The sequence below is a fragment of the Vipera ursinii genome (assembly GCF_947247035.1).
Source record: "Vipera ursinii genome assembly, chromosome: 7".
NCBI lineage: Eukaryota > Metazoa > Chordata > Lepidosauria > Squamata > Viperidae > Vipera > Vipera ursinii.
The window spans coordinates 55,337,269-55,352,751 of NC_139521.1; the positions used below are offsets into that span (position 1 = coordinate 55,337,269).

Below are 15,483 nucleotides of genomic sequence, written 5' to 3' on the forward strand. Positions count from 1 at the left end.
ATGATCTCGTGATCAAAATTCAGATGCTTGGCAACTGGTTTACATTTATGACCGCTGCTGTGTCCCAAGGTCATGTGATGATCACCTTTTGTGACCTTCTGACAAGCAAAGTCAATGGGGAAGTCAGATTCACTTAACAACAGGGTTACTAACTTATTAACTGCAGTGATTCATTTAACAACTATGGCAAGAATGGTCATAAAATGGTGCAAAACTCACTTAACAAATGTCTCACTTAACAACAGAAATTTTGGGCTCAATTGTGATCGTAAGTCGAGGACTGCCTGTACATTTTGGGCAATAGCCTAAAACAAAATTCCAAAATAGCTAATTACACAATGTATGAAGGACATCACCCAGCCACCCCCATACACACATTTTAAATATTCTATTGAACCAGTATGGCCCACAAGAGGCAGTTATATTGTATTTTAGCCATTTTTATAAATTCATATTCAAAACTGCGTCCACTGGATTCACTTGTCATAAATTATGTTTACGTGAAACATTTCAGATCAAAATGTAGATACATATAGTCTATAGACTGCCTTCCGATAGCAAAACATACCCACAAAATTCCAAATATGCCTACTGAATCCAAAAATATTAGAGGTAGGTTGATATCATACTTTTGGCTAGAATTATTAACTGAACAATAACTAGTGTACAGAATTGTACATAGGGTTCCACTCATTATTATATATCTATGTTCTCAAGCCACTACAATATGCAATAGTTAGAACTGGACCAGTTAGATATATACCCATTTAATTATGCAACACATTGCTGACTTTGGATCAGACATTTTCGATTTCAAACATGGATATTCTGAACTCTTGGAAAAAGACAACAATAAATAAGTGACATTTAAGATTCTCTTTAATATGCAAGCTTAACCCTTCTACTTGTCTCAATACAGAGAATAAAGTCAGTAGCTCAGTTCAGCTTGAATATTTATACCTGTATCTCCATTTTGAGATACAAGCACAAGCTTCACACATGGCTTGTTAAGGATATATACTTTTCAAACACAAAAAACAACCATTAACATACAATTATTACTACAAACTCCTTTACTTCTAAATAGACACATGTAATGTGATGATAGCCCTCCACTATGCCAGCCATACATCAGTAAAACCAATACATTTAGATTTTAAGTAAAATTTTCTGGTTTATTTCATTGAACATAAACTAGCTTGAGCTTAATTAATTTCAGCTAAGAATTCTTTCAAATACTGCTGCTTATGTAATTTCTTTAAATACATAAAATTTAGTGAATTAACAAGCTAGAACAAATCTGCTTTCCTGCCCTTTGTGAATGTATTCACTGCGTGGTACTACAAAGCATAAATTCATCACCTCAGTAACAATGATTCAGAGGCAATAGAACTGATCACTCTTATGGTAGTTAGCAGTAGAAACTACCTTCCCAGCTCACTTATGTATTGATTCACATTTACAGTTTTAACAGAAAATATTGTGCTAACATGAAGATTATACATATAAAATGAGCTGAACAGTTAACATGCTTATTATCAATACTAAATTCAAATCCAGCAAGAATCCATCAAGTACAGAACCTTTTAAAAAGGGGTTAATTTTCAAAATTGTGTTGAAAATGGCTATGTGGCCATGTGCACATACATACATGAAATCAGCCCATTAACCATAAATCAACCATACAGGTTGGGTTTGCACAGTCTACTGGGCAACTACATTTTAGTCCATGGCATGCTTCAAAATGAAAACTAATGTGTTGATAATGACTCACCATTCTCCACTTTCATCTGATCAACCTGTGGAGTATTTTAGTCAAATATTTGGTTTAGCAGTTATGGAGAAATTTGAAAACATTGACTTGAGATACTTACCAAAACTATTACAAACTTCATCTTTTCTGCATAACCCTCTAAAGAATCAGTAAAAGTGGTGGAAAAATTGCATAAGCAGAATTGAGGCAACAAGTCTATAGAATTAAATGAGGAGCTACTACCACTGAATTCAGTGAAGCTTTTTTTTTCCTGAGTAGAATATGGTATAAGATATAGGATTGCACCATAAATAAAACTAAGACATTCTATCAATTCTCTCTTTTTTTGAATCTTTAATCACAAGGCATTGAATGACCTTTATTTGCAGAAACTCTTACAATTTATGATTCTGAATTTCAGCTAGTAACACTTACCTGAACTCACCCATCTTTATGTTTTTGGTTATACTGAACTATGAGGAAGGATTACAAGTGCTAAATATTTTCCATCTAAGAGGCAGCAAACACCTTACCCAAAGCAAAATACTGCTCAAGTATACTTTTCATGACATTTTTTATATATAAAATATAGAAGAATAAAAGTTTAAGTATTGTTTTACAGATTCATCAACCATACATCATGGCTTTGGATGTTTCTAAATATTCAGTACTAAGCTCCACAAGAAATTATTCAAAAAATAATTGTTGAAATCACACTAAATGCATCTGACACATTTATGGTTCCATATAACATACATTTTCAGTCAATATATTTACCAAAGTATTTGAGGCATTATATCTCTTCAAAACATGAATGGTTTAAGTTTAAAGTAGTAGGTATATGCTTTTTATTCTGATGCAACATGAATGGTTTAAGTTTAAAGTAGTAGGTATATGCTTCTTATTCTGATGCAACATACTTTGATACCTAACTAAAATATGCCACAAATAGAAGAAGCAGTTGATTTTTTTTTCTGAAAAATCCTTTGGCATTCTTTAGTAAAAGTTACTGAAAATGTAGTGTCTGGAGTGCTTATTCATAAAAACAAAATTGAAAAGTAATTGAACAACTTTGTTGCATAAACACATTGTTACAAGTAGAAACATACTGGGACATAGATATTTTTCAGAATATATTAGTGCTTGTTATCTCTTTTAAAAAAAGAAGTCATTTTAAAAATAAAATTCCATTGTATAGCTCTAATTATTTTTAAGAAATGAAATGCAAATGTGTAATCAATAGCCCTATTTAGACTTTATGTGCACAAAAGTTTTAACTTTAAAAAAGAAAAGAAAAATGCAGGCAAATATTTGGATCACACCCATTTTTTAAGTTCAATTGGACTTTTCTTTAACATCTTATGGTGAAGGGATGAGAAAACAAAGAATCAAGTACTCTAAAATATTGCAAAAATACCTAAAATAATCTAAGGCTAAAAGACACTAGCTGCCACTAGTTAGTGTCAGAAGCCAATATATATTTAATCAAAATCCCAACCTGAATTCAATATTCCCTCTGGTGGCCTATAAAATATTAAATATTCTTTAATACAGCAAGACAAATTTGGTATTTTAACATGTAGTAATCACATAGAGATAAAAAACACATGATCAAGCAAATAATTTTAATTAGCTGATCATAAATAAATCCACAAAAAAGGACCAATTAAATGAGTTACAAAGTTTGCATTTCCCTATGTGGATTCAGATCTGTTTTAATATGCACTAGCCAACTCTTATTGTTTAACTGAGTGATTTGTAACTGACCTACCAGCACCACAGCAATCAAGCAATTCATAGTCCTTTAAAAAAAATTTTTTTTTACAAATGTTAACACTGCTGTACATTATACATATTTCTACAATTTTGTAAGTTGTATTAAAATTGTATATATCTTCACAGAGAAAATGGTAAGCTTTCAAAAGTGAATTATCTCTTTTACAAATTGATATAAACAACATGGAGCACTGCCTTTTGGCATCTCTGCTGGAGATCAACTGGAAAGACTATTAAATGTTGAGATGTTGAGAAAGAGACTCTCTGATTTTAGATGTCATTAATAAATACTGTTCCACACTGCCACATATGATCACCAGCTTGAAATAAGGAGAAACTTATAGTGTTACACTACTGGAAATACATATAAAACCAACTGAAAACATACTACTACTATTGGGTAATGTCCATCATTTTTATACAAAGCAGAATTGTAAATTCATTGGGCAATGTGTATTTTGTCCTCTGACAACTGGAAGTCTTTGTATCTGGATAATAAAGAATCTATGCTTGGTTTTAATCACTTCTGGTGTGCTTCACTGACAGGTGACATTTGGATAAAAAGTCCATAGAGGGATTTTCCCTTCTATTTGTTTCATCTCACTTACAAACTTGTTCTTGAATATGAAGCAAAAATTCATAGTAAGAAAACGCACCCTCAGTCTTGTCTTCAATTAATTGCTGAACAAAGTCCGTCTTCACTGGACTTTCATCCCTGAAGCATGGAGGAAAAAAATAAAAATTGTTTGTAGGCGTCAATAGTTAATAGAAATAAGCTGATAAATATTCTGAGATATTCCAGTGTCATTTCAGTCATGCCCACCAATCCTTCTCAATTCCTACCTACTGTTCTTCAGCTTTTATAACAGATGCCTTTCAAATGTATCAACTCAGGAAATATTTGGGCAATTCTTTTCTTGTAAACAATAAGCTAATTTATAAACCTGCCAAGAAGTTACAGATTTAAACATGGATAACATTCCTGAACATACTTTTAAAAAGCTATCCAAAGAACAGTTTGCCAGAAACCTTCTATTTCATATAAGCAATGTTGCCTTTTGGATGCTCTATAGGAATACTTACTTAATCACTTGAAGTACTGGGTTTAAAGATTTACTATCCTTCAGCCAAGATAGAAAGGATCTGGTTCGCTCTGAAGAAATATTATCTAATTCTGGAAGCTGTGCCTAAAAAATGCAATGTAAAATTAAACACTTATAAAATGTGCTGTTGTATTAGATATTCAAAAAAAGCCTCAGTGACATTTTAATTACACTTTCACAATATGCGATAAAAATATAATTTACATTTATTATTTTCATCTTATTTAAATGCTGTCATTCTATAAACAAAATTCTGAGAGAGCTGATTACATCATAAATAAGAAAATAAATTATAAAGATGGGAATCAAAATCAGGCAATCTCTAATAAGGACTGAGAACTACTTCATATCCGGGCATGCATGACTCATTTATAGCCTCATATTTGGAAGTATTAGCTGGATTTAAAATAGTTTCTTACCAGTTTTTGGGGTACTGATGAATAATTTGGATATCCAAGCACATTTTTAATGAAGTTATTATCACAACCTCTTCCAAGCCAAATGTAGAGAATCTAGAATGTGTTACAAAGTAATTAAAATATACATTTTCTTTGGTAACATATGAAGTCATCAAGATTTTATTGGGATAAAATAATCCTTAAAACTGTTTTAAAGACACAATACAATGAGGAGACAGGCACAGGATACTGGTGTATCCAACAAATAAAAAACAAAGTTTAAAACGGGCAACTCACCGAGCCACAATCCATAAGAAAAGCTCCTTCCTTTGTCAACTTCCCAGCAGACAGTCGCTGAAGAGGGGGCTGAGGTACAACTCTGTCACTGACATGTATTGCACCCTACAGGACAATACAATTAAACTCACAATATAATTCAATCCCATTGTAATTATTCAGTACTGCAGCAATGCATGCTCATCCCAAGTCCCCTCCCTACAAAGAATAGCACAAAATTTTACTTTTTAAACCACGCTGAGCTTCTGTCTGGTTGATATTTTCACACTGATGAACCTTTACAACTGTTTGCTAGTTGTAAAGCATTTGGCAACAACTATGGGAGAGGAGCCAGCAGAGGTGGGGGAGGGAGTGGAATTAAATGTGTTATCAGCTTAGAATCCTTACATTGCCATAAACCAGGGGTGTCAAACTCAATTTCATTGAGAGCCGCATCAGCATTGCGGTTGCCCTCAGGGGGCCGGGCGGGTATGGCCAGGGTGGGTGTGGCCTACTGGGTGGGCGTGGCTAGAGTGCGTATGGCCTACTGGGTGGGCATGGGCAGCTCTACATCATTCGCATCAAGGGTGCCTATGGGGGCCTGGGCAGGAGTGGGACAGATCTGAGGGTCTCTGGGCCAGGGCCAAGGCAGTGGGGGCCATTCCCTCACTGTTTCCAGGATGGCTTTGCGGGCCACATGAAACCACTTCGCGGGCCGGATCTGGCCCCCGGGCCTTGTGTTTGACATGTCTGCCATAAACAATTCTAGTCCAGCCCCCCTCCCCCCATTAAATTCCTTCAACTCTTATCTACCACCAACTTAGTGCTGACCATTAGTTGACTAGATTCTTGTGTATGGGGTTGAATCTTCTATGCTGTAGCTTGACATATGGTCCTGATCCTTTGCACCGGACAACAACTGCAGTGGTGTTTTTTAAATCTTTGTTATTATGTTATAGTGTTGTACTTATTACTGCAAGGCATTTTCATTTCTTAAGCAATTAAAAAAGAAGCAGCAGTAAAATTTATGCTTGCTTGCCTGCCTGATTTATTTTCTGGCATAAATATATTGTTAAATTCTAAATGAGAGGAATATTAATGAGATTAGCTCTTTCTTTCTAGTCAACTAGTGTTGACTGAGTTCTTTGGGATTTATTTAAATAATTAAAAATGATACTTTACTGAATAAAGAACCCACATATCTTTTTTTGTTAATTTATTAATACAGGGTTGTTGGTGAGAGATCTGTGTTTCCACTGTTTCCTATAGGATTTTAATTTAACATGGAGGCCAATTTTGCACAGATTGAAAGGCTGGTAGCAACAAATGCTTACCTACTTTTCGGGCCCTCAAATAAAACAAAACAAAAGAGGAAGAAGGGAATTTTTTGAGTTTCTATTTTTCCCTATGGCTAATATATTGGAAATGTTCTATATATTTTTTTCTTCAAATACACACCACTCAAATAATTTCAAGCTTGTTCTACTGTAATACAGACAACTCAACATTGTGTGGCTGTTTTATTCTGAGCAGAAAGTAAAATACATTTTTTTTGTTTCAATCATAATCCTAATTTTTAAAAAAATCTAGTTTGTACACTAGAAACAACTTTTAAGTTTAAAACTAGTGTTTTCAGTTGTGCTACAAAATACTCTAAGAGTGAATGCAAGCTTTTCAAGAATAGGTGAAAAATTAGCTAGTTTATTAGCGATACAGTGGAACAACAGATGTGTATGCAGCTGTTCAAGGTGCTACTAAAATAAAGATAGCAGTGGGCAGACCACCTGTTTAGCAGAGATAACAATTATACATTATATATACACGTATATATACACACACACAAATATACCTCATCAGTAAGCTTGTCTATCCTATATAACCTGGGGTAGATAATCTTCATCAAATGAACCAGAGGCTGACTTTTTATTTGGCACATAGCATATATGCGATCATCCAGACGTGTACTTGTGCCTGTTCTAAAAGCTTTCTGTAAAAAAAAAGAGAGAGAGAAGAAAAAGAAAAAATATTGTGTTTTTATTGTAAGGTTGGCTAAGAACACCTAAATGAGTAACTGCCTAGCAGAATATTTTCCCACTTAAGTTGCAGATATATCACAAAATTTTGAATGTCTCTTAGCAGTTATTGTAAAAGAGTGTAAATACTGATTACAGATATAGTCTTGATGAGTAACAATAGCATTTTGATATATCTTTAGAGATTATGAAAACTAAGCAAATTGATGGTTATTCTTTCTATGTTACAAAAAAGCCCACTAAAATTACAAAGATATGGTATTCAACCTATGCATTTTTATAAGTCATCACAGTTCCATAATCAAAACAGATTTTAGCATTTACTTCTTTTGAATTGCTATTTATCAGAGGTTATACCTGTTTAAAAAGAGCCAAAATATACAGAGGAAACAGTCTGAGAGAATATGGAGCAATCAAAGAAGATTGTTGGAGGTTTGATGCTGTTGACATATATGCAGACAGCGAATCTACGACAGCATTGGCTAAAGCATCTCTAGCATCTGACAAACTTGATGAAACAGATCGATCCACAGCTGTGGAAAATGAAGTAGTAGCAAATATTATGAAGGAGCCACATTTAAAGAGGCAATGAAAGTATACCAGTACAATTTGCTAGCACATTTTCAGTTTGCTAGATAGCTTTGAAAACATCCAGTTGATCCAGAATACAGTGAACAAGACTAAATTGTATTGCGTTAAAGGAAACACACCTCAAATCTCATATTTAACTAAAACCCTTTTAGGGAAAAGTCTACAAATGATAAATTGTAATGTATTTTTATCTTACTTAGCAGCTGTAAAATAAAATTTGAAGTTATAAGTTCTATATCAGGAGTGTCAAACTCGCAACATCACGTGACCTGTCACGAAGTATCTCAACTTTTTTTCCATTGCTGGCAATGGGGTGGGTGTTGTTTCGGCATGAAGCATCCGGCCCATGGGCCGGCAGTTTGACACCCCTGCTCTGTATCAGTTGAGTATGTTGCCATTAACAAAGTAATTGTTTAGCATGTTGTACTCACTGGATCTGTTCTGTATGCTTTTATAGTAACTGTGTTACTACACACATTGAAGATGATGAGCAATTAATAAACAGTTACCAACAGTTATTCTCTAATTGCAAACTAAATATTAAAAGTTCTCTTATAGTTTAAAGTAGTGGTATTTATTTATTTATTTATTATATCTAAAGTTTCCCACGTCAACAAATTTCCATCCCCAGGAATTCCTATGAAACACCCGGGTGGTGGAAGAAGTTGTACCCAGGACTAAGGAATAAAATGAATTTTCTAACCATGCTGCATGTTTAGGGCATTTATAGCAGTTTTCAACATCAGCCTGTTCCCCATCCACTCCTAAAATTGGGTTTATTTCTCTCTGATGTACAGTATATAGTGATCATAATATCATTGACTACAGCCCCTGTAATCCCATTGCAGAGCAGAAAAAGGGTTCGTTCCCACTACTTTTAACTACAAAAAAATATTTATTTTCAACTTACCCATATTAGCTAGGAGACATATAATTGCTTGCACATCAGCTCCAGCATAAACATCCATCAAGGAAGTCACTACAGGCAAACAAAGTGTATGCACCCTAATTCTCCGTTCACCTGCATTAGGATCAACCACACAGTGATAAATATGCAATGTTTATTTTTGATCCAATATTTTAATATACATTTACAGGTCACATAAGGGCAATATGTCAGCTACTTCAAATCAAAGGGAACACTTGTTTTTAAGCCATCCTTTATTTATTTTTTTATTTTTCTATAGAAAAGATATTAGAAACAATTATTATGCTTCTCTAAAATTACCTTTGCTGGAAGTATACAAAAGTGCTGTTTGAAAACAAACTAGTGATGTATCTGTGAGGTTTTCTTCAATGGACATCTGCACTGCAAATCCAGCATCAGGATTTACATTTGCAAGTGACAACAAATCAGTAGATCGCACAAAAAAGTTACCATGAAAAGTATGAATGGAAAGCCCTAGAAGAAAAAAGCAAAATTTTCAGTTAGCATTCCAGTAACAAAGGCTGATGATAAATATACCTATTAGCCTTTTCATATTAACTGAGTTTAATGGTACTTTTTCTCTCTAGAAAACTGCAGACTATAACAGCCACATTTGAAGACAGAATATGTACTGATGATAGGAAACATCTGGGCAAGCATTTTGGGCTCATTTGTTTCCTCTGTTCCCCCAATCCACCCCAGGCACGAGAGAAAAGAATTTGTAATGAATTGCAGAAACTGGGAACAGTAGTGAGAAAAATGGTGCAAAATAGTGTGGGCTTGACCCCCACTCAAAAAAAAATCTCCCAGCAAATTTCATAAACTTTTGCCTTGTTTCCAAACAACCAAAAATGAAGAAGCATGCTACTTGAAAAAGTAGCTAACATAATGCATGTATTATTTTAAGTCTGAAAAAATACTACCTCAATACAGTTCAATTAGGAGAAAAATCATCATAATCAAGGTAAGAAGGCACCAACCTTCATAAGCCTTCTTTTGCAAAAGTGATGGAATAACCGTGAACTCCCACAAAAGCACTCAGTTCCAGGTTATGGAATTAATTTCTCTAAGTGATTCTATATCATTTTTTAAATGCACACTCTGAATGATATTGGCATATTCAAACTAAATTCATTTCAAAATCTATACCTTTTGTACATCTTATTCTCATTACAGCTTCAAATCCAATCTTTCGTGTAAGGTATCTTTTAAGATCTTTTTGCAGTTTTTCTGTTTGCACAGGGTTGTGGATATGATGGAAAGATGGGTAATAATAGATGCCTCCAGCGGAATATTTGGACATGCAAGCTTTATGGGAAGATGAAAAAATGGTTAATATCCAGTCAATAAGAGGCAATGCATTTTCTATTTTTAAATATTCATCATCTGGAAAACAGAATACATTTTCTAATATTTGTAGGAAGTTCTTTAGCCTCTGATACTGTTCTTAACAAGCCTTTTTCTGAAGAAAATCAGGTGAAGACTTTTGATATAACATATGAAATCACAGTTAAGAACTGTTGCAAGGAATGAACTGCATAAAGATGATATCAGTAGTCCCCCTTTTAATTCTTGTACCATCTCTTTAGATATTTCATAATGCATTTTTCCTTTGTACTAAAAAAAATAAATCCTAAGTATTACAATACACATTAGATACCAGCAGTGTGCAGTGCTTGGATCTAAGTGAGAAATCTGTTCCAGAAGTGGAATGGACTGGTTGTATCTACTGCAGGTTCTGAAAGAACCCCAGTCCCAAGGAAAATTAATCAGCAAAGCACGCTCAGGCCAGATCCAAAGTAACCTGTAATAAATACTTGCTTAACCTGATTATTGTATCAACATAAGCAACAATTGTAAAGTACACTAACAGTTTCACAGGTGTTTTTCTTTATTCCAATTACTTATGATAGTTATATAGTCTTTTTTCCTAGAACTCAAAATAGTTTGCACAGTAGGCTTCCTTTGTACATTTCACAACAAGCTTGCAGAATCATTATACGAGACGTATCAGGTGTGTGAGATAATCAGCAGACATAGAAACCATATAGGAAAAAAATGATTTAAAAATGAGACAGCATCCCTTACAATATTTCAATTTTTTGTGTGAAGTATTAAATATCTTCTTTCAACGCATATATCCGAGCAAACATGGTTTGGAACTTTATAATTTGTTTTGACAAATTAACACCAAAGGTTTCTCAAAGCTTTAAACTGTGGAGTAACTGCAAGTTGAGAATCCTTACCGAGAGAAGCCAAATCAGAATACTGTGAACTTAAGAGGAACAAATCCACAGCTGTCTGCTGTCCTGAACAATCTAGTGCCAACTTTTTATAAAAATCTGTTGCAGGTCCAAGATGTTGAACAACCTAATATAACAACAAAACAGTAAGATTATTGATACAATAGAATAAAATTGTGTTTGTCTAAGCTGTCTGCAAATTAAATACACTGTTAACATCTGATTGTTATGTCTATATTAAATATTAAGTCATGCAATAGCTGAAACTATATATAAATCTACAGAAATATAACATTAAATATAAATAGAATATAATCTATTACATTTCCTGATGGAAAAACGTTTTATTTTCATCTTCTAATAATTAGAACGTATTATTGAGACAAGATCTCCACTGAATGAGAGAACTTTGCACTTAGGTCTAGTAAAGCAAAAGTGGAAATTATTACTAAGGGCTTATCCTAGGTATTAAATATGTTACTTATATTACATCATGGGTCTCCAACCCCCGGATCACAGCCCACAGCCAAGAGCTGTTTCTGACCAGGCTGCGAAAGTGGGGCTGAGCGCATGTGCGCATCCCCAGTTGTGTGAGCAGCAGGTAAGCGCAGGCACTCCATTTCCATTAAAATAAGAAGGCAGGGACTACATTCACAGATTCGTGTTTCATCAAGTATCACACACAGTTTGAGCACTCAACATTTGGTTCGTCAGAATGAATATGGAGATTCTCAATGAGTGTGCCAGCTAATGTTTCTGTCACACGCTTCCAGCCTATCTAATTAATTCCTTATCTGAAACAAATACCTTGGTGCTTGATCTTTGATTAGGATCTTCCCGGGATTGTAGGTATCCTGTGCCCACAGAAGGTAACTGTGTCTGAAACACAGATACACGTCCACCAGTTGGAGACATCAGTTTAAAGGCAGCTTGAAGAGCTGGACCTAATGCACTATGTGTTTCTCTTGTGTAGGTAAACATATTTGGTAGTGCATTCAAGAACTCTTTAATTAGCTGGAAAATAAAATGAGCAAGAACGCTGAAAACAATATTTTTAAAGCATATTATTCAATACAAGTCTAGATTTCTAAGGAGTCCATTTTCAGCTGTGATCTATGAATCTGATTTTTCTAAATGAAATCCAAGATTCCTATGAGCAGAATACACTCACACACTCACATGCGCACACATAGACACACAGCCCTGTGGTGCTCCCTCCAGGGCACACTGACCTATTTGTATAAATTTCATCTGTGCTATGCCAACTAGTCTTTCCTTTTGTCTTACAATGAAACTATTTTAAATCAAGATCTGAACACAGCAAATGTTTTATCTGATCAAATCTGATTCTCTAAAACATACAGAATCGTAGAAAGCAAAGCCAAAATGTACATTCTAAGATGAAGATGATAATATGGTTGGAAAGATGCAGGTCTTTTTAATATACCATCTTAATATCAATATTAATATGTTAAATTAATTTAATCAAGAGCAAAGAAGCCACCTGGAATATTTTCAGTTTAACATTTATTGTTGTAAATGCTATTATATTTTTCTTACCTCTTTACTTTCATGCAGATTGACAAGTAGACTATCAGGCACAGGCAGGAAAACATCTATGGAGAAGACATGTTTCACATTTGATTTATTTTAATGTAAAATAATTTTAAAAATATAGTAAAATAGCAAAAATGGTCAGATGCAAATGTCCTGCACCTCTACAACTGAATTACATCTCTGTATGTGTAAAAGAGAACAAATATGTTATTTCTAAACTATCCTAGTCTGTCCTGCCTGGTTTTTAAATTAACTTGCAAACATGAATTGTGAAAACACTCAATTCCATTATGATCAAAGTAGTACAACTGAAATCGTATTTTCCACACAGTTATATTATTCTGTAACATCTTAAAGTGAAGCAACTCATACTGAATTCTGTGTTACTTTTTTCTCATTTTCATTCCTCCGACTGTTCAGATAATCTCACCATCAATTTCTGAAACAATGAGCATCTGAGGCTGTGATAATCCTTCCTGCAAATTGTAGAACTGAATGGTGCTATCAAATGTTATGAAGCCAATTTTTGTTCTTGAATCTCCAGGCAACCTTTAGTATTAAAATAAAACAGAAACAAGTATGTTCCTACAGTACAGAGGTATATTCTAGAGTTTTTTAATGCTAATAAGTGATCATTAATTTATCTTAGAAAATAATATTCTCCCAATTAACACTACCTAGCACATTGTTACGAATGAAACCTGAACATAGTTGGTTCAAATATTCTCCCCCACCACCTTCTACTTGTTTGATAATTAGAAAAACCAACTCTCTCAAACTGCAGCTAATTGTGCTGGGGTAAGATATGGAAAAAGGTAAGGGGAAGTTTAAGCTCCCAGTGCCTAGTTTTTCAATAAACATAGGGCTGAGCATGCTGCTAAAGAATGTCCTATAGTACAGGGCTTTTCAACCGGTGGTACGCGTACCACCTGTGTTACTTTGGCAAATGGAATGTGGTACGCAACCGTCCTAGAGGTGTAGTGGTGGAGGGGAATGAGCTGAAGCGACCCAAGCCTGAGGGAGAAGGAGCTGGAGCTACAGGACTGTCGAGGCTGGGCAGAAGCCCCAGGAATGACAGCAGGGCTCCAGCTGATTGATGCTTCTGGAAGCAGTGCGGAGCTGGAGGTAAACTGGAGAAAAAGGGGGGAGGAGAGAGGATATAAAAGGAGGTGATTTTGGCAGGAAAGGGGGGGGAAGACAACAGGGAAAGAGAAGGGGAAGGAGAAGAAGCTGTGGAAGGAAAGCTCAGAAGGTAGGGAGGAAAAAGAGACAGGGAAGAAGCATCAGCTGTTGCTGGAAGAAAAGGTCCCCTGGTTCGTTTTCTCCAGCCAGGAGAATGCAATCAGCACTGATGAAATGAAAAGCTGGGAGAGAAGCATGTAGGAAAGGAGGTGGGTTTATTTTGCGACCCAGTGGGTTCCTGATCAGCTGGATTACCATAAGGATTTGTACAGCGCTTTGTAATTCAGAGGCTCAGTTTTGGTTATTGGAATATTTTAGGCTGTTTCATAAAGGCTAGCAATGAGTCCAAAGTGTTGCCTTCCGTAGGTTTAATCCCTTTAAACAAAGGTAATTAGTTTTACCTCCTTATCTTGAGTCTGTCTATGGCTTTTAGCAAGTTTTCTCTGTAGGTAAACAGGCTTAATTTAAGGTTATCGGCAGAGCCTGTTTGCTTCATTGTTTAAACTGAGAGACGCCTGAGACAGTTTAAAGAAACAAAATCCCGAGTTTAGTATTTCTTTATTCTAGGAGGCTTTTGTGAGCCTTTCTTGCTTTGCGATTGATTCCTGTGTCTTTAAGGGTACAGGGAAAGGACTGGGGGGCGGGAGTGTTTTCTTACTACACTGTGGAAGGAGAGCTCAGAAGGCAAGGAGGAAGAAGAGGAGAGGGAGAGGAAGAAGGGCCAACCAGCTAGCTCAGAAGTCTATAAACTTAGCAACTTTAAGACCTGGGGATTTCAACTCCCAGAATTCCTCACCCAGCCATGATGGCTGAGGAATTCTGGGAGTTGAAGTCCACAACTTAAAAGTGCCAAGTTTGAAGACCCCTGACCTAGCTGGTAGTGGTGCATATTAATAAACATGGATAAAATCATCATACATTTGTCAGTGCAAAGGGAAAGTGATTCAGCAAAGGAACAGCCACCAAAGAAATTAAAATTGGTACTTTTTTACTTTTTTCTACAGTTTGTAACATTTTATTAGATTATAGAATAAAATATAAAAATACAAAAGCAAATAGGATACAGGGGGGAGGAAAAAGGGGAAAAAGTGAGGGGAAAAAGGGAAAAAGAACAGACTTCCTCTGTTGCAGTAGAAGGAAACATTAACATTGAACCTCAACTTTTTACTTTTCCATAATATTATAAAGTAGCCATTTCTATAACAACATATGAATTTAATCAGTAAAACCCAAAATCCCAGCCACTTTTTTTAGTCATCAAGTTTTTGACACCTTGCTAAGCACTGGTGGTGCTTGTTATGTCCTAAAAGTGGTACAATCTGTGAAAAGGTTGAAAAGCCCTGCTATAGTACACTCTCACCAAGTTCAGTCCCACAACTATTTGGATGTCACATTGTCATTACACACTTCAAGACAAAAAAAACACACGTTCCATCCAATCTTCCTTATGATTTAAAAAGTATTATGTCCAACAAATATAAAAAGTTCTTACTTGTCTAGGTTTTCCAGCAAAGACTGACACACAACTTCTAAGTATCCAGCTTCTATTGCATTATGGGACACATCAAACACAAATAAATATACTGCAGGTTGAGGAGGACGAAGCTGTAAGATAAGATTAATTTTTACTAATGTACTTATTA

The 15,483-nt window shown here is 35.1% G+C and overlaps 1 protein-coding gene across 2 annotated transcripts in view; it reads right to left on the bottom strand.

Moving 5' to 3' along the window:
* Positions 1-3,364: 3,364 nt before the first annotated feature.
* Positions 3,365-15,483, bottom strand: part of SEC24B (SEC24 homolog B, COPII coat complex component) — a 33,050-nt gene continuing 20,931 nt past the window's right edge. For both annotated transcript variants that reach the window (XM_083367386.1, XM_083367385.1), the window contains 14 exons: positions 15,333-15,445; positions 13,089-13,207; positions 12,662-12,717; positions 11,909-12,115; positions 11,105-11,228; positions 10,008-10,166; positions 9,159-9,332; positions 8,841-8,951; positions 7,697-7,872; positions 7,156-7,293; positions 5,328-5,432; positions 5,052-5,144; positions 4,613-4,716; positions 3,365-4,244 (listed from right to left, as the gene is read on the bottom strand). In XM_083367386.1, the coding sequence (XP_083223512.1) occupies positions 4,130-4,244; positions 4,613-4,716; positions 5,052-5,144; positions 5,328-5,432; positions 7,156-7,293; positions 7,697-7,872; positions 8,841-8,951; positions 9,159-9,332; positions 10,008-10,166; positions 11,105-11,228; positions 11,909-12,115; positions 12,662-12,717; positions 13,089-13,207; positions 15,333-15,445 (1,794 nt within the window). In that variant the 3' untranslated portion in view covers positions 3,365-4,129. The remainder of the gene's footprint in view (positions 4,245-4,612; positions 4,717-5,051; positions 5,145-5,327; positions 5,433-7,155; positions 7,294-7,696; positions 7,873-8,840; positions 8,952-9,158; positions 9,333-10,007; positions 10,167-11,104; positions 11,229-11,908; positions 12,116-12,661; positions 12,718-13,088; positions 13,208-15,332; positions 15,446-15,483) is intronic.